The following is a 27,642-nucleotide window of genomic DNA, read 5'->3' on the forward strand; positions in this document are numbered from 1 at the left end:
ATGACGTCATGGAGTTGAATCCTTGGAATGGCTGCAGTGAATGGCTGCAGTGTGCAATAAAAACATTATTTATAGTCTATTCAGAGTAACTGGTCTGAATGAGCAGTAACTAACTTTGATTTGGATTTGGAGAGGTATCTATGCTGTGATAGTAACTGAACAGCAGGTACCCAACTAGCAATTTTTCATTCCAAGAATATTTACTAAACGTTACTATTAAGGTATGGAAACGTTCCAAGTCTCCAGTTTTCCTGATTTTTAAAATAACATTATCTTATAAAACGATATTTTTCAACATTAATTACAATAAGCGGTTGTTCAGGTTGCTCAGTTTTACCGTGCAGACCCTGACATATCCTTTGTTAAAGTATAAAATGTGGAAATAACGTTGCATTGACGTTATAGGAACGTTCGCTGCCGACTTTGAGAAGACCTTCATATAACATTGGCTAAAGTTCTGGGAACATGCCCTGTTAGCTGGGTAAATAAAACAGGACGCTACCTTCAGCATCATACTGCATGCTATGCCCCATCACGTTGCTCACTAGGGACATTCCCTCTCTCTCTCTCTCTCTCTCTCTCTCGATGTTTCTGCCTGTCTCTCTCTCCCCCTCTCTCTCTCTTGATCTTTCTGCCTGTCTCTCTCTCTCTCTCCTTCTCCCTCCCTCTCTCTCTCGATCTTTCTGCCTGTCTCTCTCTCTCCCTCTCTCTCTCTTTCGATCTTTCTGCCTGTCTCTCTCCCCCTCTCTCTCTCCCTCTCTCTTTCTGCCTGTCTCTTCACCATCTCGTCTGTTTCGTGCTCAGCCAGGGCAAAGGTGACTAATTGCTTTAATGCCGGGCGTTTCGTGGGTTTCGTAGTCATTTTGTGACTGGAAATCCCAGGCTGCCACACAACAGCTGTTACGCAGGCCAGGAAAAATCCACAGAGACTCAAACATAAGAGGGTAATGAGTTAACACTGTGTTTGGCCTGATCCACAGCACACATAGCGGAAGAGCCCCAGACAATCCTAGGCAGATAAAGGGGAGCCCCTTCAATTTCAGTCCTGAAACCCTGTGTGTAGGGCATCATGGATCTCATTGCCATTAAGAAGCTGTGTTATTCTCCTGGAGTCCGGGGTGGTATGAAACACAAGTCCTTAAATACCTTGAAATGCCACAGGCCCACCTGGCTGACCCAGAGCATTAGTGTGTCTGGTTGTTTCATCTAAGGAACACAAACGGTAGAGCAAAATATAATTAAAAATGTTGTTGTTAGTAATTTTTCATAGACTTATGTGGTGTATTGCGCTACTGTCAATAAACATTGTAATTCTGTACAGTCTAATGCTCTCCTGGAAATAACGGGGGGGGGGGGGGGGGGGATAAAAAGCACAAGCAAAAATTAATTTGCAGTGCAATATTTATGCAAACAATTGCTTTGTTTGATTTCTGTTGTTAACACTCCAGGCAATGCAATAAATCAGGCTCATAATTTAACCCTGCTCCTTTGTAATCTCATCAAGCTCCTGGTTCAGTGTCTCGTTTGTTTGACCTCGTGTGTCATTGATCTTATGGACCACCAGGTGGCATACTGGTTAAAGCATAAAACTTGTGGTTGAATAATGTGTCTAAGTGCAAACATTCTCCCTTTTGTTCACTAACGTTGGATGAATTAGACTTGATGGACTGCTTATCCAAGGGGAGCTTTTCAGGAGTGTGTGAATGTGTGTGTTTTGCACTTAAATGCTATGGTTCTGTAATACTATCCCACTGACCATTCCTATGACCCACCTACTGCCTGTGCCGGTGGAGTAGTTGAGTCACACATTTATGACTCCTGAGGAAAAGGTCTACGGAATTATTGGCAAGAGATGACAAGGGGCGCATTTCAGGCGTTTGAGGCAAACAACTGGTTAAATTTTCACTTAATATATTGGTTCCTGATCACATGTCCACTTGTTTGTGGCACGTATGCTTCAGACCCAGGAGAACTGCCTTGTGCGTGATGGTCCCCTTAGTTTTCTCACATGTTCTGAAAGGCAAGTTCATCTTATTTCGGTTAGTTGCATTAAGGGGCAGATAGATTAGATAGATAGATAGATAGATAGATAGATAGATAGACAGACAGACAGACAGACAGACAGACAGATAGATAGATAGATAGATAGATATTTTATTAATTAATGCTCAAGAACCAATTAGAATGTCACAGCAGGACTAATGCTTGCAATCTTGTTAGAACATGACATCAGGATTAGGGTTCCTGAACCTGTGAGATTCCACTTGCACAGTGTCTACAGTCTCCCATGAGTGACGGGCCCAGGCAACATTTCCTATAGGCGTTCCATTCCATGAGCACTGAACCACTCACTTCAGCACCAAAAAATGGTACAATCAAATGAAATACTGTGCTGATAGACCTGAGACAGGATGTTCCTTTTTCTCTTTTTATTTTCTGCTCTGATGAGATCCTCCAGGGGAGCCACACCTCAGTGGCAAAGCAGGGTGACTTGCATTTACGAAATACAGAACTACACACAGCCATCAGGAACCCTGGGAGGCCTCCACGATAATTGCGAAACTCATTTCTGCCACAGATGCAATCACAGAACCCCGAGCCTTTCGAGGACAAGCTCTCAAGTCAGGTCAGAGTTCACGTGCGGATCTTTTCCCTCACGGCGAAAATGTGCCAGGGCTGACTTTCCTTCATGCTAGGGGAGGATAGTTCACGCTTAAAAGGCCCATTAAAGGCATCAGTCATTAATGCCAAAGGTCGCTAGTTCTGGGTGCCACTTTTTGCATAAGGCGCTACTTTCTGTAGGTGCTGCCAAGTACAGGGGTGGAAAGGAAGAGGGACGAAAATACATGTGGGTGGGCGGAGTAATGACTGTGTATTGTCAGTCACTGGTGAGAGGAGCAGCAGTGGCATTTCAATGGGCTGGGAAATCACATCCAGTGTCTATAATTGGTACCTCACCTGCAATTTCTAATGAAGACAAATGAGAGAAAGGTACTTTGGCTGGAAAAGGCAAGTTACATCAGAGCCAGCTGAAGATGGAGTTGGGCATCTCCAGTATACAGGCAGGCTTGTACACTGGAGATGACAATCAGTTTTCTCTTCCAGTTATTCTACTCCAGTGAAAGTTCCAAGGGACCTGAGACGGACAGAGAGAGCGACTTAATCTCTCACACTGCAGAACCAAAATACATATCCCTCAGCAGTACTGATCTCTGGTCAGCACCAAACCAATGCTGATGTCCATTGACAAGGTGAAGGTGTGGCAACCCCAGGACAGGTGGGAAGATTTCAGAATGGTGCCTTTTAGTAGAGGACAGTAGAATCTTCAGCTGGCTGCCATGACAACAGCATCACACAACTACTTGGTGTTATTTGCAGTAACCCAGGGAGGTTATGTAGCAATTGGCTAACTGAGTCTCATGATAGTATAAATATTACTGCATGACAACTGCTGTCACACTGCTCAGGAGTGGGCTAACCAGCCTCCAGACTAAGACCAACAAAGTTTCATAACACCCGTCTAGGTCTGGGAGTTACCAGTGTGAGATGAATTTTATAAGATGGGCACCAAAGGCTTCTCTCCTTTTAAACTAGCAGAGTCACTTCATGCTCACCTATCTCTCTGCCATCCCCGGCATGTGTTCAGCCCCATGTCGCTAATTAACAAATTCGCAGACCGGAGCTAATTTCATTTACTCTTGTGAGTCTGAAACGCGATCTGATTCCTATATTTAGCAAAGGAGCTGAAATCTCCACCCCCAGCTGCTATGATCTGAATGGGAACAGCTGCAGGACTGATTAAGCATCACACATTCACAATTAAAAAGAATTCAGAGGCAAGTTTTGTTGACCTTTGATTTGTTCTGACATTTAAGAGGCAGACAAAAAAATGATCACAAGCAACAGTTAGTCCTCATGTAAGTTCCAAACAAATACAAAGATTTATCAAACAAATTACAGCTGACCTTATGCTAATGCATTCTGGGAAGGAGTGCCGCTTTGCAGCTTAGCTAACTGACAGGTGAGTTATCATGTTCCAGAGAATAGGCTGATTAACACCATTATCACGCTGCACCAGTACATAGTAGAATGAAGTAGCATTCCCTCTGAACCTACGGTGCAACATTCATGGTGGGAAAGTGCCAAAGACAATTCCTGCACAATTATCAATGATTTATGGCGAGGGGAGACAGAGGGAAGATTATTACACACACAATGTATGTATATTTTCCACCTAAGATAACAAACATTCCACATTAGACAAACAATGAACAGGCACATCACTGGCAATTTTAGACCCCATTTAGGGAGGGTTTCAGCCACCAAATACTTTGTCTCCCCCCTCCAGAAAAATCATTATTCTAAATCCATTTAGCAATTTTGTCCTGTGGTCAAATCCTACAATCGCCCTGGACGTACACTGCTTAACACTGGGAGTATTTTTTTATGCATCCCTGCAGTGGCGGATGGATAATCACTGGTACTAAAAAACAAACTCCTGTTTTGTTTTTTGTCCCAGACTGCATCTCTTCTTCAGTCTCTCTTTCCAAAATGTCTTCCCATTCCACAAAGCCCCAACAACACCCCCCCTCAACCACTGCCTTACGCAGCATGCTTCAAATTTATTTTAAAGATTTGCTTCACTGGCCTCATGAATGTGATTACAGTGAATTGCTTGCTTTTATGACACATAAGTATTTTAAACACTTGTAATTCCCATTAAAAATAGTTCTCCATCACACTTGTTACTGATAATAAATTAGCTGCATGAAAAACAAAGAATATGATGTTCACATTTAATAAGTTACTTAATAGTTATTTAATAAGTTGTCTTATTTCCTAGAATAAGGAGCTCAAATAAGGTAAGTCCCTTCCTCAGTGGCATTTCTGTCTACAGGTCACTGCACACCCAGATCCCTCAGAGCAGGAGTTTTTAAATGGGCTGATTGAAAGGCAGCGGGGTGGGGGGCAAACAGCCATCTGCAAGAGGCCGACTGACCGGGCGAACACGGAGTTACTGAATTTGCCACAAAAAAATCACTGAAAAATGTACAGTTAGGAAACAGGCAGTGTTATTGTCAGAGCCAGCTGACGTCCACTCTGCTCTGGTCCATGAAGAGGGGTTTTTAAACCCTAGTGGATTTCATTAGCGTCATTATCACCTTAGCATATGGTCTCACACGGAAAATATCACAGGCTTGTCTGAAAATGTTGTGCCGTTATGCTGTGGTCTCCAGCTACACCTGACTGTACTTAGCAGCTCATAATTTATGATACAAATGTCCTCTGAATTTTCACGCTATTGAAGCTATTTAGGTTTAGCACCTCTGGAAAGTACAGCATTCGCATCATTTTTTTCTCCCCAGAGTCATTGACAGGCAAGTGCCTCTAAATGGGGGGGGGGGGGGGGTGTGAGGGGGGAGAAGACCTAGAGTCAGGCCTCTGACAAAGACAGGGCTTTTTTGTTTTGGCATACATGACTAACTCACCCATTCATCCTGGCATTAGGGGGGGTGAGAGGTGGCATGATGGCTCATTTGGAGGGGGGGGGGGGGGGGGAGGGGGGTGGTCCACGAATGCCCCTCCAATATCGCTGAAACTGGCACCTTACCAGCGATGGCCCATTCATGATGGAAGTCCAAGTCAAACATGGAAATAGAACTTAAAAAAAAACATGGGAAGCAGAATTGGGATTGAATTGGAATTTCAGGAAGTTTAAATGAATTTCATTAGACTCTATGCAATTCCGTTTTTTGTGGGTTTCCTTAGCATGTATCTCAGATAAAAATTTGTGATATATATTTCAATTCCCTATTATAATGCAATGTTCAATGTAACTTTGAGGATTTTCGTGCAGCAGCGAAACAAGCCGAGACTGGCAAACAATCCACCTCGCATATGCCCCGCCCGTCACGGACCTCCCGTTATGCTGCAGACGCCTGTAGAGCGGAGCTCCACCGGAAATGGGTCCTCCACAGGAAACACGTGGCCTCAACTCTGTGTCACAGCGAATAAACCCTAACCTTAACCTTAACCCTAAGCCTAACCCTAACCCTAACCGGAGCTGCACTTTACGTCCTTGAAGATCACGTGTTTCCTGTGGAGGTGACGTATTTCCGGTGGAGCTCCACTCTACAGGCGTCTGCAGCTAGACCCTCTTGCCCGTTAACGACAGCTCACAAGTATGTAGTCATAGGAGTGACAAGAGGGAAAAGGCAATATGGGACATGCAAAACAATACGGAAAAAAGCAATAAAGAAAGGCATTTATTTTCTTATTCTTTAATTTGTATTTATTTTACTTTCTTACTCAGTGTTTATTTCCTTATTCTTTTACAGATGTATTGTTCTTGTGGCACCCCTATGACTCCATCCATAAGGAAGGGAAAAACCAGGTAGATATGCCGTAATGCTTTTGAGCTCCCCCCCCCCCCTCCGTAAACCCAGAGTTCATAAGCCGGCTCCTTCACTTTGGGATAAGCAGTCGAACAACCCTGCCCCCTCCCTACTTGACTGCGGACTAGACTGAGCTCACCATAATTCTCTATTTTTTTTTGCACCGCACCATAAAACTCCAGCCCAAATTTATGTTTTATCGCACCGCAACCGGTGTGTCTCAGTCTCTGGATCGTTTACTTTCAGCCGTATATCTATAGGCTATAGAACCGAGACGTCTGGAGAAATCCATAACGTGATGTTAATATGCTTCTCCTATCAGTGAAGGCTTACGTGAGCAAAAATATGTTAGCATTTATAAAGGCAAAATGAATACTGCCTTATAAAGGCAAAATGAATACTGCCTTGCTTACTTCATCACTTGCTTACCATGATGCTTCCAACTAAAATTAATTTTAAATTAAATTGGTAACCGTGAGGTTGTGGATGCAACAAAAAGCTTTGGTCTGTTCTGTGCTGGTGCCGTGTGAACAAAGCACAGATTTATATTTCACAATAATTAAATCAGCAAGTTAAGCAAGTGAATTATCTTCATTAACTTGTAATACATTAATTATGATCAGAGGTATTTGTAATGTTTATGTTATGAAATATTTACTATTGCTAGTATAATATTTAGCCAGTCAAAACAGCCTCTTAGAAGCTGAATTTAGTTCTGCTTCCTGTAATTCCTGTTCTGTTTCCCTAGAGCAGGATACAATTCCGATTTCATTTCCAACTCAAGGAAGTGAATTGGAATTTGCCATGCAATTCAGTTCATAAATGGCCTAGCTCTACACCTTACATCTCTCTTTATTCACTACAACACGAGTCAGTTGGCACCTGGAGAGGAATCACCTGTGAAATATCATGCTGTTACTCCGTCCTTATGAGGACAAGCAACTCATTAAGAAACTAGAATTCCTTTTTCAGCATCAGCTACGCCTTCATAACATGACCAGATTTCTCTAGGATGCCAGTGGCCCCCCAGGTAAGGGATGCTGAAATAGATTACCAGATCATTACCCCCCCTCTCCCGCCCCTTTTTCTACATGTGAACCGGCTGTCATCAAGTGTCATGGAACAAATATAGAAGCTCAAAAGAAAAAAGATTTAAAAAGCTTGATTGAAGTTGCTTTTTCACACAGTAATGAAGACAGACCCCCTGGATATATTCACTTCTCATTGAGGCATCATCAGCGAGGAAGCGTGAAAGTCAGACTGATCAATGAGGCTGCCGTGGACGACCGGGGCTTCATCCATAACCTGCGGCTAAAACAGCAGATGTTTGACCACCGTGTGAACCCAAGTACTCAACCAAAACTAACCCAGGAGGTCCCTTGAGGTGCCTTTTACCTAAAAAGCAAACCAGTCAATAGAAACTTAAGAACAGTCATGCTTCATTCTGTTTCCGAGTACCTTTACATGTTGCATGTTCTCTCCATGTTTGTTCACATCCACATGACTGGCCTAGCAGGATTCATTCATACCAGGCTGAACTCGACGTGCTTGACTATTGCAACCCTGATGGGCTCTTGTTGAAAAGGAATTGACTACTATAACTGAGCACTTCTGTTGACATGAGCAGAAGCACAAACACTCTTACTTTGTTTTTTTTTGTACAGGTGATATAATCCACTGAATTTATATTACAATTTATTATGTATGTTTGTCAGTGTCACTGCTCAAAAATGTAAAAATGCCAAATGTGCACTGTACAGCTGCGGGGGAGCAAAAGTGTGGACTGTCTTGCGGTATCCGAGGACCGGGCTGGGAGACAAAGTTTACTAAACTTTCAAATGCTGGCAATTTAGAGACTTCACTGCATGTTTTGTACTTCCAGAGAAAGCTCTTGCAACCAGGTACAAGATGAAGGAAAACTGGGCACAGAAATGAAACCGCCGGTCTTGGGGCTACCAAGCCAGTGTGACCCACTAACCCACCAGACCTCACACCCAGCTAGCCATCATTTCTAATTGTAAGATATTTTTTAGCTATTTTATAGCATATTATAACGAGAATTCTTACTCCTGGGTTGCACACTGTTACACCTGCCTGGCTCTGGGCAGGGTAACATGAAGGGGTTACCGTACACAAATAGGCTTTAACAACATTTTTATTAACTACTTCAAGAAGAAGCACATTATACAGTTACAGATTGCAGGTGCAGGTCTAGGGAAAAAAACCCTGCACCCCTCTCACTCCTCCTGGTAAACGCACCCTCAGCCCATTTAACCAGGAGGCAATTAGCCAATTAATCACTGGGAAATACCCACCGCTGTGTACTGACTCCATCCTGTGGAAAAACAAGACACAGTAAAAGAGGCTGGGCCATCATACACACCTTTGGCTGTTTATGGCAGAAAAGACCCGAGACCTTCTACTTTCCAGAAGGTTCACTGGCCTATCCGTCTAACTTTCATCAGCTGCCGGCTGATTGGGTACAACTCAGACAAACTCTCAACGTTTGGGAGATTAATTATTAAGCTTTGTGGGAGATCACATTGCAGTTAATTTCTATAAGTTAATTTGGATCTTGCTAGGCATACTGTCAACCAGACAAAGGTTTATCACTTAGAAAATATATTTTATTAATTTTAGCTTGTATTGCTTTAATTATTGGTTCAATTATCCATTTGCTTCATTTACCGCAATAATTTACATATTGTTTTAAATTAAATGTAAATTTCTTTAGTAAAATGGCTAAATATAATTGTCTTCATTGAATGTCTCCAGACATCCATGTATTAGAATTTGTCAGGAGTGTTAATTTTGTTGGTGATCTATTTTTAAAATACGCTGCACGATTCCATTTTCCAGCCCAGCAATGCCAGACCTCCCAGCTCCATCTCATACCCACAGCAGTGATTTTTTCACCTTCCTATGCACCAGTCCTGCCTTTGATCCCACCTTGCTGTTTGGCTGGCACTGTGTTTTATTATCAGCAGTCTCCAATGTGTCTCTAAGCCTCCTGTTGATATAGCGATTTAGTGATTAACATCATCATCTTAATTAAACAGGCACAACCGCCCCCCCACACACGCCCTTCAATGTGGGGCACCCAGCTTCACCTGGAACATTAATTGTTCTTTGTGCTGTGCATCATGGGCCGGTGATGTCTTGGATTTCCCTCCAACATCACAGCAGAGACAATTCTGGTAATAAAAAGCAACAAGGAATTTAACTGCCTGACATCAGCATGCTATTTAGGGCTTTGATCTAATTCTGGTACGTTAGAAAAATGCAGCACTCTTCCCTTGGCAGAGAAAAGCCAAACCACGGCAAAATGGTACCAGATACAATTGCATTCTTTTGCACGATGCTTACAAAATAAAAGCACTCAATACAAGCCTGTTGTGGTGCTTTCAGTAAATCCAAGATCCATTTCCAGATTGGCTTTGTGTAGTGATTAAGCGACCCTTGACTCAGAAGTAGTACGGCCCTGCCACAAGATGAGCTGTTCAGCTGCTCATCCTGCATCGATTAATATCCAGCTGTCATAAATGAATCAGAATGACATCATCCTGGACCGTAAAATATAATGATTTCCTAGTACTAGCAAAGTAAAAGAGAATCCACGGTGACCCAATGTCTTGTGATTAGTTGTCACGTCATCGATACAGACCCTGTAAGGCTCATGTTGTTCCTTTGAACCAACTACTCAACCTGACTGCACCGGTAGAGTGTTCAGCTGTACAAATGAGCAGAATTTATGAGCCATTTTAGGTAAGATGCCCAGAAAATAATTCCTGGTGTACAGCGAGTCAGCAAGAAACCTCCTCTTTGTGAAGTCTCAAGAAACGCATCAGCATTTGTGGCTTCAAAGATTAAACCGAATGTTTTATGCCAAAAATAAATCACACAGACTGAATTCCCTGTCGTGCTTGGTGTTTCTCAGAGTAATACATGCACAAGTCTATAGTGAAGATAGAAAAAAACAATCCTGTGGGTGGAAGGATTCATTTTAGAGGGATTCTTTTTTGCTGGAATGAAATGTCTCTTAAAGAAAGCCAGGGCTTTAAAGGGGATGGCTGGCGTGCTGATTTATGGCCACAGTGTGCTGAAAGGTCAAGGCCACATGCTATTTTCATGAAGAAGTCTTGTTAAAAACACTCTGATGTCAAAACCAATCTGGTTCTAGCATTTGTTTTCTGAAGAGATATTTCCCATTTTGGAGATTTGGCTAATCCAATGTTTATCAGCTCAGTTCTCAGCGGCCACCAGACTGACCAAAAAAATGTGGACTGTCATGCACGGAGCTGGGAGAGAGTAAAAACGTGGACTGTCTGGGGCTCCCTGAGGACTGGCTTGAGAAACACTGGGCCAATCACAACAGACCCAGTTAGACCTGTGTTTGTACTTGCAGTGCTGTATATGTGTCTCGATTCCCCTGTCTGACAAACTGCCATAGGATTCGTCCAGCTGTAATTTTTCAGGGGCCCTAGGCAAAGCTTTACTCAGGAAAATTGATGATTATATCACTTTCATCACTGCACAGGTAATTTGGGGGCCCGAGGCAGCTGCCTATTCCGCTTAAAGCTAGAGCTGCCCCTGGATGTACTGTATAGCTGAAAGTCTGAAATAAGATAAGGGTCTGATGTGTCATGCTCTCTGCAGTCCCCTTTCTGGGTTTAGGCTCAGCTCTACCCAACTTACCCTGTGTTGTGCCATTGGTTACACAAGCCCCCCAGGAACAAATCATCTCACCACTGCTGGAAGGAGGGACAAATCAGCCAGAATATTCCACTTATTTTGATATCATTTTGTTTTTCGGGATTGCAGCCAGGAGAGATGCCTTGCTTGACTCATTTGACAGCTACTGGTCGACCACGTGAAAAGCGTGAAGGGCAGAGGCAGGGTGCAAACGGAGGGGACGACGTTCTGCCGCGCGCTGGCGAAAGACTCGCGCCGTCTGCAGCGTACGCTGTCGGCAGCGCCTCCTAACTGAAGCCAGTTTGTCTGCGCGGAATGTGCAGAAGTGTTCTACTCACGTTTGTTAATGCCTACAATCTGTCAGCCAATCCAGAAGCAGGGCAGGATCGAGTGGGTGAGCTGGAACACTGTTTGGGCTCTGCGCTCTGACGCCCCACAAATAAAGAGATCAAAAATAATCGCCGTTGATGAACAGATTTGGGGGTTTATTTACAGATTCTCACACATGGAAAATGAAGCACTTTGACTGCCAATGTCACACCAACAACAGTCTGCGGCAAAAAGAGCAAAGGGATTTCTCTGTGGTTTTAGTTGATCTTTACAACCCCAATGGCCTCTGTGGAAAAGAAGCTGTGGAATCCAGATGTTTTCTCAAATTTTTCATCATTTCTAATAGTATTAATTAGTCGCACTAGTCTTTAATACAGCCTTACATATTGTTGATCATAGAACATAGAACCTAGAATATCTTGACTGTTCTTGTCATTGTAAAACTCTGTGTGTTTCCTGTCAATGCTACATGTTATAAAAGATAAATAAAATAAAATAAAACAAGTAAGGGAATATAGTGAAAAATTATTTATACAATATATCGAGCTGAATGGTGAATCAGATTATAATACATCACACATTCTTTTAACAGCATAAAACAGTATATATTTTATAAAAGTAGCAGCAGTCATGTGGATGGGAATTAATTAGTAGCACTATAAACAGTTGTTGTTTTGGGGGGGGGGGGGGGTGGAGGTGGTTAGCAGATCAGTGCATATGGAATGCCCATGGGGGTGTGGGGGCATTATTTGTCTTTAAAGATATAAGCTTACTATACAGTCTTACCTTCTCCCACCGTGTTTGATATTATACAACAAAAATGTCCTGCATTACTTCCAATCATTTAGATTGTGCTGAGCTCCATCACGCCATTGTAAGCAGCTCGGTGCTAAATGGAACCGATCGACCCGCTTTTCATGAACCGGTGGCGACCGTGATGTGTCAAACGCTACCTCGGCAGGGGGGGTCTGGAGGTGACCCCTCCCCCCACCCGGAGACAGAAGACCAGCTCTCTCTGACTCCCAGAGCCGGTCCGTCCGCCAGCAGCGGGTTTTGCTCACGGAAAGACCATGACGCTTACCCCTCCCGATAGAGTACAGGATATGTCGTGTCGTGTTATTTATTTGTTTACTTGCTAGCAGACAGCTGGTGCTACACTGCAAGCCACTGTCATCTCCAGCTGATTCTCTTCTCCAGTCCAGGCGCTTGTACCATCACAATCATCACCTTTTGCTCTCCCTCTAATGAGCTTTAGTTTTTGGGTGGGTCCACTGCAAATGCAGCTTCATTCACTTGACAGCCTTCAGTGGAAGGCACAAGGCGTGTGCTATGGAGTTAATTATAGACCGTTTGAATATTGAGTGAAACCCCAAGAGACATATTGGCCTCTCATTATAGAGGCGTGACGGAAACTGCAGAACATTGTTATCTTCTGTACCATTGTAGCTGTTTTTTCATCGTTGGACTAGCAGAAAATGCTTCCATGCTCGGATGGGCTGGCAGGTTTTTTATGTGCCGCACGGTCTCAGGTTAGACGAGCCTCCTTTGTGGGGTTCAGTTCCTCACGCTTTTCATCCAAACTGGCCTCAAAGCAATCGGCTATTTCTATGCAGTTTCCTTTGGAAATTCATAAGAACTGGTGTGCATGCATATGTGTGCGTGTCTGTGGATTATGTTTATATTACATTGTGAGGACTAAATGTGCCCCACAATGTGATGAAAATCTCTTAGTTTGACATTGTGGGGACCATTTCTCAGGTCAGAGAGTCCCCACAAAGATATAATTACAAATCTGTGTGTGTGTGTGTGTGTGTGCATGTGCGCGCGTGTGTGTACATGTGCATGTCTGCTTGTGTTTGCGCGTGTTTGTGCGTGTCTGTGTCTGTGCGTGTTTGTGTATGCGTGTGTGCATGTGCGTGTGTACATGTGCGTGTGTACATGTGCGTGTCTGCATGTGTTTGTGCGTGTGTGCGTGCGTGTGTGTGCGCGTGTTTGTGCGTGTGTTTGTCAGTGTGTATGTGTCTGTGCGTGTTAGTGTGTGTGTGTGTGCGTGTTAGTGTGTATGTGTGTGTATGTGTGCGTGTCAGTGTGTGTGTGTGTGTGTGTGTGTGAGTGTGTGTGCACGTGCACACGCGTCCTGAGACAGACTGACTTGTACTTCTTGGCATAGGCACCATGCTCACCGCTGTACAGGATAAGCAGTTAGGGGCGATGGATGAGTAAACAGAGATGGATGAGTAAACAGAGACAAATTATGAACATGAAAATGTGACTTACAACAGAACAACAGAAGTTATTTGTGCAACATTAAATTTAGCAAGTAAATCAGATATTCTCCTACAGGTCCAGGTTGTCCCTCATTCTGTACCCTGTGCATACTGTGATAGGCTCCAAGATCACTGTGATCCAGGACTTGGAAGGTAAATGGTTACATAAGATGGACGGATATTGCATTTCTTTATATATAGAACGCCGAATGCAATATTGCAATATCCATTTAAATTTTATTCCTGAAGATGTTGCCTAAGCATGGGGCAGCTGCCTGGAGATACAGGTGATTCTTCAGGTTGAAAGCTGAAGTCACCCCACACCACCCCCTCGGGGCACCACCTGTGGTCTCAGCCAGCCCCCTGGTAATTTTGGTCCAGGCTAGAAGCAGCACAGGCCCTTCAAGCAGCAGAATGGCCCAAAAGAGGCACAGACACAGGAAGAAGGAGCCATCAGCACCAAGGAGACAAACAGCCCCCCCACAGGGTCCGCCGTAAAGCCAGCACTTTCCTATAAATATCACCATTGCGGGTCCTTACCGTGGCGTTTCTCAAGCTCGCTTCCCCACACGCTGAGTGAGTCACCCCAATGTGGCTCACGGAACAAAAATATGAAAGGTCTCCTGACATCATGCCAGATTGGCCGCATGCCTATTGAAAGATCCGTCATATAAATCATAAAATCTGAGATCAGAATATTTCTGGATTTAACAGCTGTGCCACAATGTAAAGGGACATCTCTAGAACAACTATGCGATATCACAGAGCCAGGCATCCTAAGAAGCCTTAGTTCATACTTTGCATGTTCAGGGAGCCATATAGACAGTGAATTTAACTAGAACTTAAAGTCTGCCTGCAGCTGTCCAATAAAATCCTCAGATTATTTGTTAAGGTACATTCCGCTTGTGATTGGCACGGGAGGCAGTGTAAACACTGCCTGGATTCTACGAATAAGTTCACCTGTTATGTACACAAAGCATAAAAAGTAATGACTGGACTAGAGCCAGATGACGACTGAGACCCATCAGTTGATGAGACCTGGCTCAGTCTGAGGTTCCACGAGTCTCCAGCCAGTGACGGCTTCAGTTGTTGTCCTGAACCCTACGCCGCCACCATTGTCTTAAAACTGGATCTGGCCAGTGTCACCCCCAGCCAGGCATTGGACAGGTCCAGTTTATACAAAGCTACCTTTGCAAGGAGTTTACCAGCCCGAAAAAACAAACAGACTTTTAAATCTAAGTTTGTAAGACGTCATAACTAATCTACAAAAAAAGACTCAATACAGAAATCAACATAAGTGACATTTAATATCTTAAAGCTTAATGAGATGATGTTCTTAGAATGTGTTTTTTTATACAGGGATTCTGTACAGCCCTTTGACAAATAGGAACCCACAATTAAGAATTCTAGTAGTTTAAGCATCTACAATGTCAACCTTAACTATGCTAGACAGAGACGCTCGTGAGAGTTTTACTTACACAAAAATGTTCTGAGGGCAGAATGAAAATCGATTGGTCCAGAAAAATAACCGATCAGATTGTAGAGGTGGGTCCAAGCAACTAGTGGAGGTGGGGCCAACCAATCAGATGTCTTGGTCTTGTCTGCTTTAGTTGCTTGGACCCACCTCCTCTACAATCCGATTGAGTATCTCTCTTTACCAATCATTTTTCATTTGGCCCTCAGAACATTTTTGTGTAAGTAACACTCCCATGAGCTACAGAAACACACATACTGTATGAACAGAATTTCACTGAGGTTTGCCCTGCTCCAGTGTTGGAAGGACAGCTCCAGCTAAGCAGACAAACTGGCACCTACTTGCACCTTGCTTACAAATAATTGCCGGCCGGGTATGAAGAATGGACCTGGAAGCTGCCACTCACAGCTTAGTTTCAACAAAACACTGAGAGCAAATCACCCTGGCGGAGCAGCCTTGCCACACGACTGGCATCTCATAACAGAAACAGGGAATCATGCTGTTCCAGCCTGCAAAGCCGGCAGGTTTGGAAGATGCAGCTAGTTTTGCAGCACAGGTGTGCTGGCTGCTGCTGTTCATCTTGGACGACAGCATGATGGGGGCGACGGTAGCAGCCTGAGCCGACCTGCCACTCCTGGGCAGCAGACCTCAGAAACATCAACTTCTTGTACTGAAATAATTGACAAGCAGGCTAACATGCTAACATTTCATTCTTTTGTGTAATCAAATATTATTGCCCATTTTGCATGAAGGCATGGCAAACTCGGTAATAAAGCTGCATCAGCCTTCTGCAGGCAAACTGATGTCAGATGTTTTCAGGAGGCCTTTGGTGATGTGGACAATGGCGTGTCATAACCCTGAGGGTCTCCCTGCTGTTTATCCAGATTGAGTCCGTGCAGAACCGGAGCACAGCCTAGAACCCTGTGTAGTTAACTCAGTGGCTGGCGGTGGTGTAACACCTCCAGAATGCATTCATTCCCTCTGCTGTTTGTTTGGATTGGATTTTAATATGTGAAAGCCTGCTGAATTCTTGACCCGGCCTCAATGCAACTTCAGTTTTAATAAATACAGCACATTTTTATCATTTTCAATGGGATCACTTCTTCCTAGGCCCAAATCTTTATGAATTATTTATCATTTCATTGAGTCTCTGCATTACATTTCCCACTTAGAGTGGGTATAGACATTTAGACACATGTGCCTTTAAGCAAATTGCCATATTAAATATGTTTTAAATGCGTAGCATTATTCTGTATATGTATTTTAAACTCCTCTGATTCGACAGTGATTAAAATTTTGGTGCAACAATATGGTAAAAACCTAGAACAGACAAGTTTTTCATAAAATATTCAGTCAAACTGAAAGCCTAGCTGTCAGTGATTATTCCTTTGTCTTCCTCCATTTGAGCGTCAGTGATACATGAATTAAGACAAAAGCATCACTGGAATAATGAATAACAAGCATGAGCAGTGGTTAGTGATGGTGTTCCTGAGTTCCCTGTTTTCTCTGTTTAATGATACAGTGCATCCAGTTACTCAGACTACCTCACTCATCATAGGAGACAGAAGTACTTTTCAAACGCAGTGCTGTCATTGTGGGAGGGCCACTGGAAATGTTTGCTGCTTCAGTGTGAATTTATAAGATCCTTTTCCATTTCCTTCTAATTTGCTCTGACTGATTATTCCATTTGTCGGGGGGTGGTTAAGGCATTATTGCAGATGGATGGATGAGCATTCTCATACTGTGCCACTGGACGCCATTTTATTGTTGTAATGTAATTCATTGTGAGCCAATGACGTTCATTTAACTTATTCTTCGTAATTTCAATGCATATATGCAAAGGAAATTAATTTAAAACCATTTTCCTTCAGGTATTCTAATAGCATACTGTAATTAGTGGCTTTAAATTTACTCAAATTCCAAATAAGCCTTGATTTGTATTGAACTCCTTTTAAGATCTATCAAGGTCACTGTACCGTTGGTACATTGTGTTTTCATAAAACGGGAAAAAAAAACGATGTCGATTGATAGATACCAAATTATCTAAGTATTATGGTAACGCGCATATATATCATTTATTACGGTAAATTTATATCGAACCTTCCCATAAATGTTTTAAATCGTACGACCACGCTATACATTTTTTCATTATCAGAAAAAATACATATAACATATCTCACTCAATAAAATATATACGCGTTCAAAGTAAAAGTCGGGGTGTTAAGGTGACGTGTATCATAGCTGGTACTTTCCACTTCCTGGTTCAAGGATCAAGGCGTGGATTCGTGTTGGGGGTAACAGAAGCTAGAGATTTTTGTCAGAATGTAAGTCCGTGTACATTGTATTCATTTATTTATGTAGCGCTATTAATATATAACAATAATGTTAAATATGACAAGGTGATGTGATCGCGTCTTACTGTGTACCTCTTTTCTTATTCAGGTCGAAAGTGACGTTTAAAATAACGCTGACTTCGGACCCCCGGCTGCCTTATAAAGTGTAAGTGACAGTTTCCTAAAGAATCGGGGCTTCACAGTTCCAGGTCTGCCTTCGTTAATAAGCAAACCGTTCAGGATCTTATTATTGTTCTGCACTGACTGTAACACTAAGCCGGTAATAGCCAGATGTGTTTCTGTCTTTTGTTTTGTACCATAAACCGGCGGTTGATGGTCTTGATTCATTTAACACGTATGGTTTCCAGCGCTTCCTGATGGCAGCACAGATTCATTGCTTTATACGTTCAGAATGAGTCACGAGCAGACGTATTATTATTAATTTCAGCGCTGTTGACTGCCCTGCGACGTACTGCCATGCGTATACTGTCTGCGTGTGTCCGGAAAGAGGATGTTGTTTTCTTGTTTGCTAATCGCATTAGGGCAAATTTATTTATAAACGTTCTCGGAATAAGACTGACCAAATGTGCTAATGGTGCTGATTGTCTTCCAGTTTGAGCGTCCCCGACAGCACGCCCTTCACTGCGGTGTTAAAGTTTGCTGCTGAGGAGGTAAGGGGGCGGAGCCTCGTGACGGCGCGTGCGGCATTTGCGCTACGCGCCCCGTTACAATGTCTCACATTTTTGTCAGTTTGGGCAGTAATTGATTGTAGTGGGGGATTTTTGCTGGGCTCCATACAGCTTTCCGATGTTTCACATTAAAAGATTAACAAATGCAACAGTAACCGTAAATAATAGTAAACGCTACACTCTCTGTCCAGCTGTCGCCCGCAAACGGCGACAGACGTGCATTGCGCACAAAAACGTCAACATTGTAAGCAGGCAGTCGTTCCCATCCAGAAGAGCTTTTAAGAAAAAAAAGCTGATAATGTAATTTCATTCATGTGGCTTTGGTTCACGTATGAAAGATTCAATGATAATTGCCGGTTAGTATTTAAATAAGTATTTCTCTATTCATTGTCCTAATGCTATGTATTCTGGGGGTCACTGGGGGTGTGTTCTTGCTCGGACTGGGTGTTGGGCAGGGTCGTGGGGTCCAGCGATTGTGGAGCATCTGTTGGTGAAGAAAGATTTACTGATCTTGACTTTGCTGACAATTCTGTGATATACGCGGAGTCAATTGAGGCTCTGTTAGGGGCTCTCGAGACTGAGCGATGAGTCAGTGTCTGGGATTGCGCGTGTCCTAGATAAAGACCAAGATCCAGGCCTTTAACCATGTCTTGGGCACAGCCGTCAACAGTGTGTCTGTCTGCGGGGAGAATGTCGATCTCCTCGAGAGGTTCGCTTACCTCAGCAGCGACGTTCATGTCTCTGGTGACTCTTCCTATGAAGTCAGCAGAGTGATTGGGAGAGCATGGGGGGGTCATGACATCACTGGAAAGGGGTGTGTGGCGCTCGATCCCGGTATCTTTTCAAGAGGATGAAGGTCCAAGTCTTTTCTCTTGTGCTCCCTGCTTTGCTGTATGGCTGTGAGACATAGACACTATCCAGTGACCTGCGACGAAGACTGGACTCCTTCGGTACTGCGCACCTTTGGAGAATCCTTGGGTACCACTGGTTTGTGTTGAATGAGTTGCTAGAGGAGTCCCGAATGAGGCACATTACCTGCACTGTGTGGGAGGGTCAGTTATTGCCCTACGGCCATGTGGCGCGTTTCCCTGATGGTGATCCGGCTCGCAGGATCCTCATTGCTGAGGACCCGAGCAGCTGGACCAGGCTGAGGGGACGCCCACGAGACACCTGGCTGTGGCAGGTGGATGGTCATTTCTGGAGGGTGGGACTGCACTGTGTACCTGCCTGGGGCTCCCCAACCCGACCTGACCTGACCTAACCTGACTATGTATTACACCTGCTGTTCATTGAACGTCTGTTTGGTCTCAGGTATTGCTACTTGATATGTGCAGTAACTGTACATTCTTTGTCTGTTGGGGTGGCGGATACTTTTTCTACTTTCGTAATTTTTAATTTTTAATTTTTATGCTGCTATATTTGTATAACGTTTTTCACGAGCCGTGTCATAAGCGTTTCAACATATGGCTGAATCCGTTCATCACACAATGACAAAGGACTTAATATTCTGATGAACCTGCAGAAAGTCCATCGCAACTGAAGGTGGCAGCACCTCGTGCAAAGGGAGCAGTGTGTGAAACAATGGAATGGAAATACTACGGAAAAAATCTAAATTGTGAATCATACACAAGTTTAAAAAAAATATATATATTTTTTTTTGGTATAATCGGACAGTGATTAGCTCCTACCCATATCACAGATTGGGAAGTTGGTTCATTGGTAAAGTGATTTTTTTCCCCCTTTTACTGTTGAGACTCATGCTTGACTGATCCTTCCTGTTCAGGTTGGGAATGACACGGGTCGCCCTGGGCTATTTTTCTGTCTCTCTCTTATCTAAGCTCCTCTGCTTGGTCCCTTGCATCACTACAGCGATTTTTCTTCTCTTGTGATGTGGAAGTGAAGTTAATGGAAAGCATTTTTATAAGTCCACGTAGTCCTGGGAAAGATGTGGCATTTGGTTTTAGCAAAGGGTGGTGTGCCTCAACCGAAATTTTTGTAGTCCTGTCTTAATTGGGGTGTGGCAGACTTCAGGTTCTTTGAAGAAAAAGGTTGTTATTTCTTAATTTGGTGCATTAATTGATAAAAGGGTTTTTTCTTTAACATTCCACTGTTTCTTGGGTCTGTGGCAAGCTTGAGTGATTCTACAGTGACCTTTGTAGTGATTTTTTTTTTTTTTTTAGAGTTTGATTACAAGCTGCCCAGAAGTAAACTCTATTCTCAGAAGACACATGTAGTTTAGGCCCCTTTATACAGGCAGCAGAAATGGGGGGGGGGGGGGATTTAAGGTCACCTTTTATCACAGTAGCAGCAATTCCTCCAGTGTTAGGAACCTCAGGGAATAGCTGTCTCTTTCCATGGACCTTCGGACAGTGAAGTTTCTCTTCCTGCATAGTACATCGGAAAATATACAGCATGCTTGATTGCTGGGCTGTTTTCGGGTGTGGAGTGTGTTGTTTTGCCTGGGTGGGGGTCCTGGGCTGTGTACTGCTTGCTGTGTGTTCTGTTTTCAGAATTGTAACTTTGGAATCACAGGTGTTCTTATCGGTGTGCCTGGGTGTTGTGTGCAGAATCCGCAAATAAAGTATGAAATAAAAATGCACCCACTACTGTTTTGTGTGTCTGCAGTCCCGAGGGTAGACATTTGGTTTCTGTTCTATAGAACGAAAAGGACAAAAAGAGAGATGAGTAAAACTTAAACTGTGCATCTTCTGTATTTTGTCATCCTCGTCTGCCTGTCCTGTTCCCCCGCTGTTGGCGATGTGGTATTTTTAGAAATTTCTATTTTTCTTTTGCAGTTTAAGGTGCCTCCAGCGACTAGCGCCATCATCACAAATGGTGAGTATTATTCTTTTTTTTTTCTCTTATAAATGTTATTTGTCGCTTCATGCAGTTTGGCCGTAGCACCAGTGCACAGAAAGCCAAATGTCATTCGATTTTTGCGGGCCGTATTTGAGTTTCATTAAGATGAAAATGAGAGCGGGCAGGTTATCTTGGAGACGCTTATCTGTGGTGTGTTTTGAAGGCAGCGATTTCACCATCGTGCTGCGCGTTGGTTCTCACTCTGGCGGTGCGGGTCGCTCCTCTTCTCGTGCTTTCCGGGCTTTTAATGGACGCTCTAGCAAAGCTGCTCCTGTGGCCACGCTGGAGGTCACCGTCAGCGGCCAGCTGGTGTTCCTCCGCTTGGCCATAAGGATGGGGGGGGGCGCTGTAGAGAACGACAGGGGACGGCACGGCGGAATTAAGGTGTCGCTGCCTAACTGAAGTTCAGGAGTGGGAATGGCTTCCTTCCCGTCGCCAAGGCAACACTCTGCCAGTGGCCTGCGAGGATGCAGTTGCCGTGCCGACGCAAAGGGTGCCCCCCCCCCCGCCCCCAAACGCGCCTCCCTATGCTTATTCATGTCCTGAGCCTGTGTCTTTTGTCTTTACAGATGGCATTGGGATCAACCCGGCTCAGACAGCAGGTGGGTGCCCTCTGTGTAGCTCTACGACAGAGTCCTTGACCCCCCTCCCCCCCCCATCCAGCTGTCTGTGTCTCACCCCAGGCTCACAGCTGCAGGGTGCTCTTGGAATCACCCATTTCTGCATTGGGCTCAGATATCTCACTGAGCAATATGTCTTCTGCACACAGTGTGTTGATAGGAGGATTACATTTATTCCTGTATATTGCTCTATTCTGTTTATTTCTGTCTATGATTAATGTCTTTTCTGTTACATATTGCCCGGTACGCTGCATTTTTTAAAGCGTAATCTGCATGCATGCACACATACAGTGTATGTGCAGAGGTTGAGTTCATTTCTGGTTGCTGTGGCGTTTTCCCGCACGCAGACATAGGTCAGGAGATCAGCGTCTGTTCAGCCTCCTCTGGGGACTCCTGCCACCGTGCATTGCTGCTAGCCTTGCCGCGGCTCGTATGCTAATTTTAATTATTCCTGGCTCGTCTATGATTCGCTGCCATCACATGTCTCTGGAGGGGGGGCTTTTCCTCAGTCTCCTGTCGCACTGGAGTGCCTTGTGTCGTAACATTCACCTTTTTTTACATTTTTTTTTTTTTTTAAATCCAGAGTCTCACATCGTCACCAAATCACAGCTGCTGGCTTCTGGCATGGTGGGGATTTTGGGAAGTGGTTACATAACCGGTGACATTTCAGAAGCGGTGACCTCTGCCTGTCTCGTTTTTTTGCATTTGAACGACACTGTAGGATATTAGTCGACGTGAACCTTAATCCAGCGGGGTGGCTGTGAACTGAGTTGTTGCCAACGTTTTGGCAAATTATACCCATTACTGCCCCCTTGTGGTTGCGTGGTTCTTTTTTTTTCAGTAGGCCATCACCGTATTAATGATATGCCTTTGGAATTTTTGCATTAGGCTTTATGATGGGACTTCAGGGACCGTGAGCAGCAGTGCTGAAATAGAAGGAGAAGAACATTTTTTTGCTAATGATGTGGGTAATACAATTAAAAACTCCCTGCATAAACGAGTGTTGGCCCACCATCTGTTTTTTTTAAAAACAGCAGGGTGCTGGTGTCACATGGCATTTAAAAAAAACAGAAAATGATATTAGCTCACTGCCACCCCCCCCCCCCCCGAATTTCCAGCTGCAGTTGTTTTCCGTAATGCAGGCAGCCCAGCAGTCAAACCCATTCAGCACTGTGAGCGACTGCCTATTGTTCTTTTCGAAGTACAGCCGCCAGTTGCTTTGCGTCACTTTCTTCATTTTCACTGTTTCATTGTTAATTACTGTCAATTATTAAATTATTAATGGTGTCCTATTCCCTACAGGAAACGTGTTTCTGAAGCATGGTTCCGAGCTCCGGATCATTCCCAGGGATCGAGTGGGTGCCTGGTGATTGGCTGTACCATGACCAATCAGAAAACAGAGGAGATGGGGCGGGGCTAGGTGGGGTATGGAGGGGTGGTGCAGATGGGCGTGGCTCATATCAGCTTTTATGAATGAGCTGTTTATTTATTGGTTTTCGTCGACCCTGAAAACATGCACATGGGATGTAAACAGCATCAGGAGGTTGTGACATCACTCTTCCCTTTACCTGCCAATTCCCGTGCTTCACCGAGTGGATTCTGAGAGAGAAGGATCTGGAACATTGCTTACTGGACCTGTTATCAGTGGTAAACTAGTCCCCCTGTGCCCTCTAACCTGTCCAAGATGAAGAGACTCTCATAACTGTGTAACGTCAGCCTACCATCCCCCAGCAGTGGAGTTGGATCCCTGCACTTTTTTGTTTTCATCTAAGTGGACATTGAAAGAGATTTCAATTATACTTAATTGGTTATTTTTTGTTTCGCTTTTGTCTTTCTCTATCATTCACTGAAGTGTACTCTCTGCGCCACGTCTGTCTGTAAACAGCTGGTTTTAAGCCAAAAGGCATTAAATGTTAACACGAGCCTGACAGGTGAAACCGTCTGAGCGGCCAAAGTGTTTCAGTTGATAGGGGCCAGCGGATGCTGGTGGCTGCAGCTCTGCTCTCATCGCCGTCCGCTTCAGCCCAAAAGCCCAGATTCGTGATAAACATGTTCAGTGGACTCAAGAACAGATGGAAAGCCGCATTTATTAATTTTCAGTGCTTTGCCTCCGTTCTGCATTCGGTCATATTCGATCGCACCGAACATGTTGTACTAAAACGAGACTTTCTGCCAAGACTACGGAATGTACAGCTTTGGCAGCCCCAGTGCATTGTGGGTCAGGCATCATCTCTCTTAAGCAGCCTCTGTGTGTGGTGTGTGTGTGTGTGTGTGTGTGTGTGTGTGTGTGTGTGTGTGTGCGTGCGCGCACGCACATACGCTCATCACAGCCATCAACCTCTTACATGCCCAATCTTCACCAGAACTGCTACAATGGCTTTTTGCCCGAGTGCTTTTCCTTCCGCCGCACTTATCAAGCTCTCAGAGGTTTTGTGTTGTGTCAACCAGCCCCGATAAAGAGGAGCGTGCCGAACAAGGACAAAGAGAAGGACGAGTGTCCGGCGAGCAGCGCTTCCCACACTGCATTACACACCCCCACAGCCCCTCCCCAGTCATATCTCAGAGTGCTGCCGCTGTAATGACCCTTTCATCCTTTTTCCATCAAAGAGCCCTCAGGCTGTTTCTGAGGAAGACGAGAGAGCAGCCTTTGTAGCTTCCTGGTAAAGTCTCGCCCCCCCTCAAGGGGGTTGCTACTTCCACCCATCTTGCGGTTTTGTTTTTTTTTCTTCACTCAACATCTAATCATTCCGATTCAATACTTCAAGTGACATTTTGAAACACCTGGTCCTTCTGGTGAAAATTTGGGCGCTAATTGAAATGTATTCTCAAACCCATGGGGCTCTGTCTCTCTGATTTGTTTAGACACCAGGGGGGGGGGGGGGTTGGCATGGCAGTGTTGGGGGAGTTTCATAGTGTGTAACATTATCATATATATACAATAAAAGCAAAGTGGAGCGCTCTGCGGCCCGGAAGCAGGCCGGCCCGGTCTGGTTTGGATGCCTCATAATGAGGTGTCAGTCACCGCGGTCCGACATCCCGGCGTGGCCCCCCAGCGTGATTGACAGGTTGCAGAAAGGATAATTAACTAGCAGCGTTTTCTGGGAATCAGGAAATGACTGGTTAGGGGGTTCAGCGTTCCCGTACCCTCCCTCTGAGGCGATCGCTGTGTACCAGGAAAGAAGAATTGCGTCTGTGATACAGAAAAATGCCCCCCCCCCCTTAGCCTTCCAGAGCTCAGTGACGTTAGAGGGGTCTCACGCAGGTCTGGCCCTGGACTGTAACATAAACCTAAATCTCATACATGTACACTATGGCGATCTGTAAGTTGTGATCAGTCTTCTTCAGCTCCTCATCTGCCCACAAACGGGCCACTTTCAAATGAGGTTCCACACTTGATTCACCCCTCATCTGAAGTGACTGTCTCCTTGTTGTGTGATGATTAGGCTCTTCTTGCTGTCCCTCCCGTCCCTTACATCCATGGGGTTTCTGTTTGCTGACTGATAACATGGACCACTGGGCCGCTCAGCCAGACTATACCATTCAGTGAGCTTAGCACGGACGGCCACTCGTGCAGTGATTCACGGTTTTTCAGACCAGTCTTTGGGGACTCTCAGATGACCCACGGTTTTGGTCCTTCCCAACTCCCAGGGAATTGGGAGAGAGCAAAAAACGTGGACCATCTGGGGTCCCCGAGGACTGGTTTGAGAAACATCGCAGTAAGTAACGGCGGGCGGCAAAGACGATGTTCTGAACGTGAACTGTTTTACTGGAGTGAAATCTATTAAAGTCCCTATAGGTGGAAACCTGAAAATTGCGGAGTCGTGTGTGAGGTTCTGGGGTGTTCTGGTGTGTTCTGGTGGCTTGTTCCTGTAGCTCGACAAGCAGAACCTTGCACTAGCAATGCAAAGGTCATGGCCTTAAATCAAAGGGGGTGCACATAAATTGCACCCCTTCCTTCTATTATAAGTTGCTTTGGATAAAAGCATCAGATGTATGAGTAAATGTAAGGACCAGTGGTTCAGTGTTGTCCACTGTTTCCTACTGATCTGTCTCACTCACATACTCTGCATAAATAATCCTCAAGTTCTAATGTGAGTAGGCAGAAGTCCACAAAGCCTTTTAGGGAAACACTTTACTTGATGGGGCACAAATGATATAGTTTAATACTATTACTTATGTATTGATTAACCACAGACTAAGTCTTAGTTACATACTGATCTCAGGTTAATTCATCATTTATGAATCGTGATCCATGTTTTACCTCAAGCAGTTACTCTATTACTATATCTGTTAATTCTGTAAACCTTTGTGAACTACTGAAGGAACTACTAAGAAATTACTGAAGGCACAACTAATAAATAACACAAGTTAAATATTGATGTCATGTTTGTTCATCATTAATGAATCGTGACGCATCTTTTATCTGAAGTAGCAATTATATTTGTTCATGATTTGCTCGTAATTTGTACTTCAGTAGAAACTGAGTTATTACTAAGTATTTGTGCCCCGTTAAGTAAAGTGTTCCCTGTTTTACTTTAGTGTGCTGATATCCCATTTATATTCTCCTGTGGTCATGATTGCCAATGGGCCTTAAAGGTCATGTTTACCATGAGGTGTCAGAGACTGGAGTTGGCCAATCAGAGGAAAGCGGCCAGCGTGGGTAGCGAAGATGGCTATCTATGGTCATTCCTCTTTTTGTTTTTTTCATGTCTTATCTTGCTCTTTTCAGTTTCAGCCGAAGTGGTGAGATTTACAGCCGTAGCTATTGATTAGCTTCTTGATTTGAGGTCCCTTCTGATCTTTGACCTTTTGCCCACTTCATTTGCTGCCTAGGAGGAATATGTATTTGTTGTTTTATTAGTTCAATGACCTTTTATACCTTTATTTCATGTCTTTGTATGAGTTGTGTTCCCTGTATAAACTGTATTAAATGAAATATAAGATTTCAGCACTCCAAATTCAGTCCTTAATTCTGGAAGGAATGGATCATTACCACAGAACAAACACACTGGAATTTTTCACCGTTTCATGCTTCACTGGGCTCTGCAGTGCATTGTGGGTATTTACCACCCTGAGTTAAGTGACTCAACCTTTTTTTGTTTCCAGAAATGATCAAGATAATAATGTATATGTTGTAAAAAGATGTTGGTGAAAAGTCTTTTTCCACCTACAGAAAAAAATAGAATGTTCTGAAAGGTAGTCTTTTATACTACCATGTACTGTATGTTATGTTCAGAAACTTCTGTCCTCTTTAATTATATGATTCAGTTGTAATTTTAAAATCTAAATAACTTGTTGTAGACTAAGGTGGGTCCTCTTATATCTTTGTTCCTGGTCCTTGTTTTTTTCATCAGTTTGATTAACTCATTTCTATTGTGAATATAGTTTATATTAATTACATCTACACAAAGTACTCGATGTGTTTTCTCATGAACATGAAAAATGATCTTAGAGGTGAATGGGAATTTTGTATAGATTTTGTAATGATTAATGACAGCGGTACTTGTTATTTTTAAAAAGTAACTATAAAAATACTTGAAGATCTTTCCCGCAGAGTTGCTTATTAATCCTGGATTAAACTTAATTAAAAGGTGAACCCAGTGGCTTCTTTGTCTTGATCATACATACTTTGAAGCCTAACCAAATTCACTGGGAAATGAAAAAAATAGACCAAGTACTTTTTTATTTTGAATACAAGTACTTACTGTGTGGCAGCCTCCATGAAATGAAGAGTTTATTCTGGTACTCAAAACGGAAAATAACCCAGACTCTGCGTTGCTGCCGCCCACCGTTTGTAGGTCCTTAAGGACTGGATTGGGAAACACTGCAATGAGGCAACAGCCAGAGTCGTAGACCTAAGCAACCCTGTCCCAAAAAAGAGTATACCGAATGTACAAATAAATATTCATTTTTTTCACTGCTTGTCCTATACAGGGTTGTGGGGGGTTGCTGTGTTACTCAAAAAGGATAATAACTCAGACGC

General features: G+C 43.8%; 1 protein-coding gene across 1 annotated transcript; it reads left to right on the plus strand.

Moving 5' to 3' along the window:
• The first annotated feature begins 17,340 nt into the window (after positions 1–17,340).
• On the plus strand, positions 17,341–23,601 carry ufm1 (ubiquitin-fold modifier 1). Its single transcript, XM_023805367.2, has 6 exons — positions 17,341–17,482; positions 17,601–17,657; positions 18,105–18,162; positions 20,976–21,015; positions 21,609–21,641; positions 22,962–23,601. Coding segments are annotated over exons 1-6 (258 nt in total). The 5' UTR covers positions 17,341–17,480; the 3' UTR covers positions 23,030–23,601.
• Positions 23,602–27,642: the final 4,041 nt, after the last annotated feature.

This window comes from Paramormyrops kingsleyae, chromosome 18 (genome assembly GCF_048594095.1).
Source record: "Paramormyrops kingsleyae isolate MSU_618 chromosome 18, PKINGS_0.4, whole genome shotgun sequence".
Lineage (NCBI taxonomy): Eukaryota > Metazoa > Chordata > Actinopteri > Osteoglossiformes > Mormyridae > Paramormyrops > Paramormyrops kingsleyae.

Excerpts from the sequence above, each read along its gene's own strand:
- ufm1 (XM_023805367.2), top strand. Across the intron at positions 17,658-18,104 it reads CCCCGGCTGCCTTATAAAGT|TTTGAGCGTCCCCGACAGCA; the intron begins GTAAGTGACAGT and ends ATTGTCTTCCAG. Across the intron at positions 18,163-20,975 it reads TAAAGTTTGCTGCTGAGGAG|TTTAAGGTGCCTCCAGCGAC; the intron begins GTAAGGGGGCGG and ends TTTCTTTTGCAG.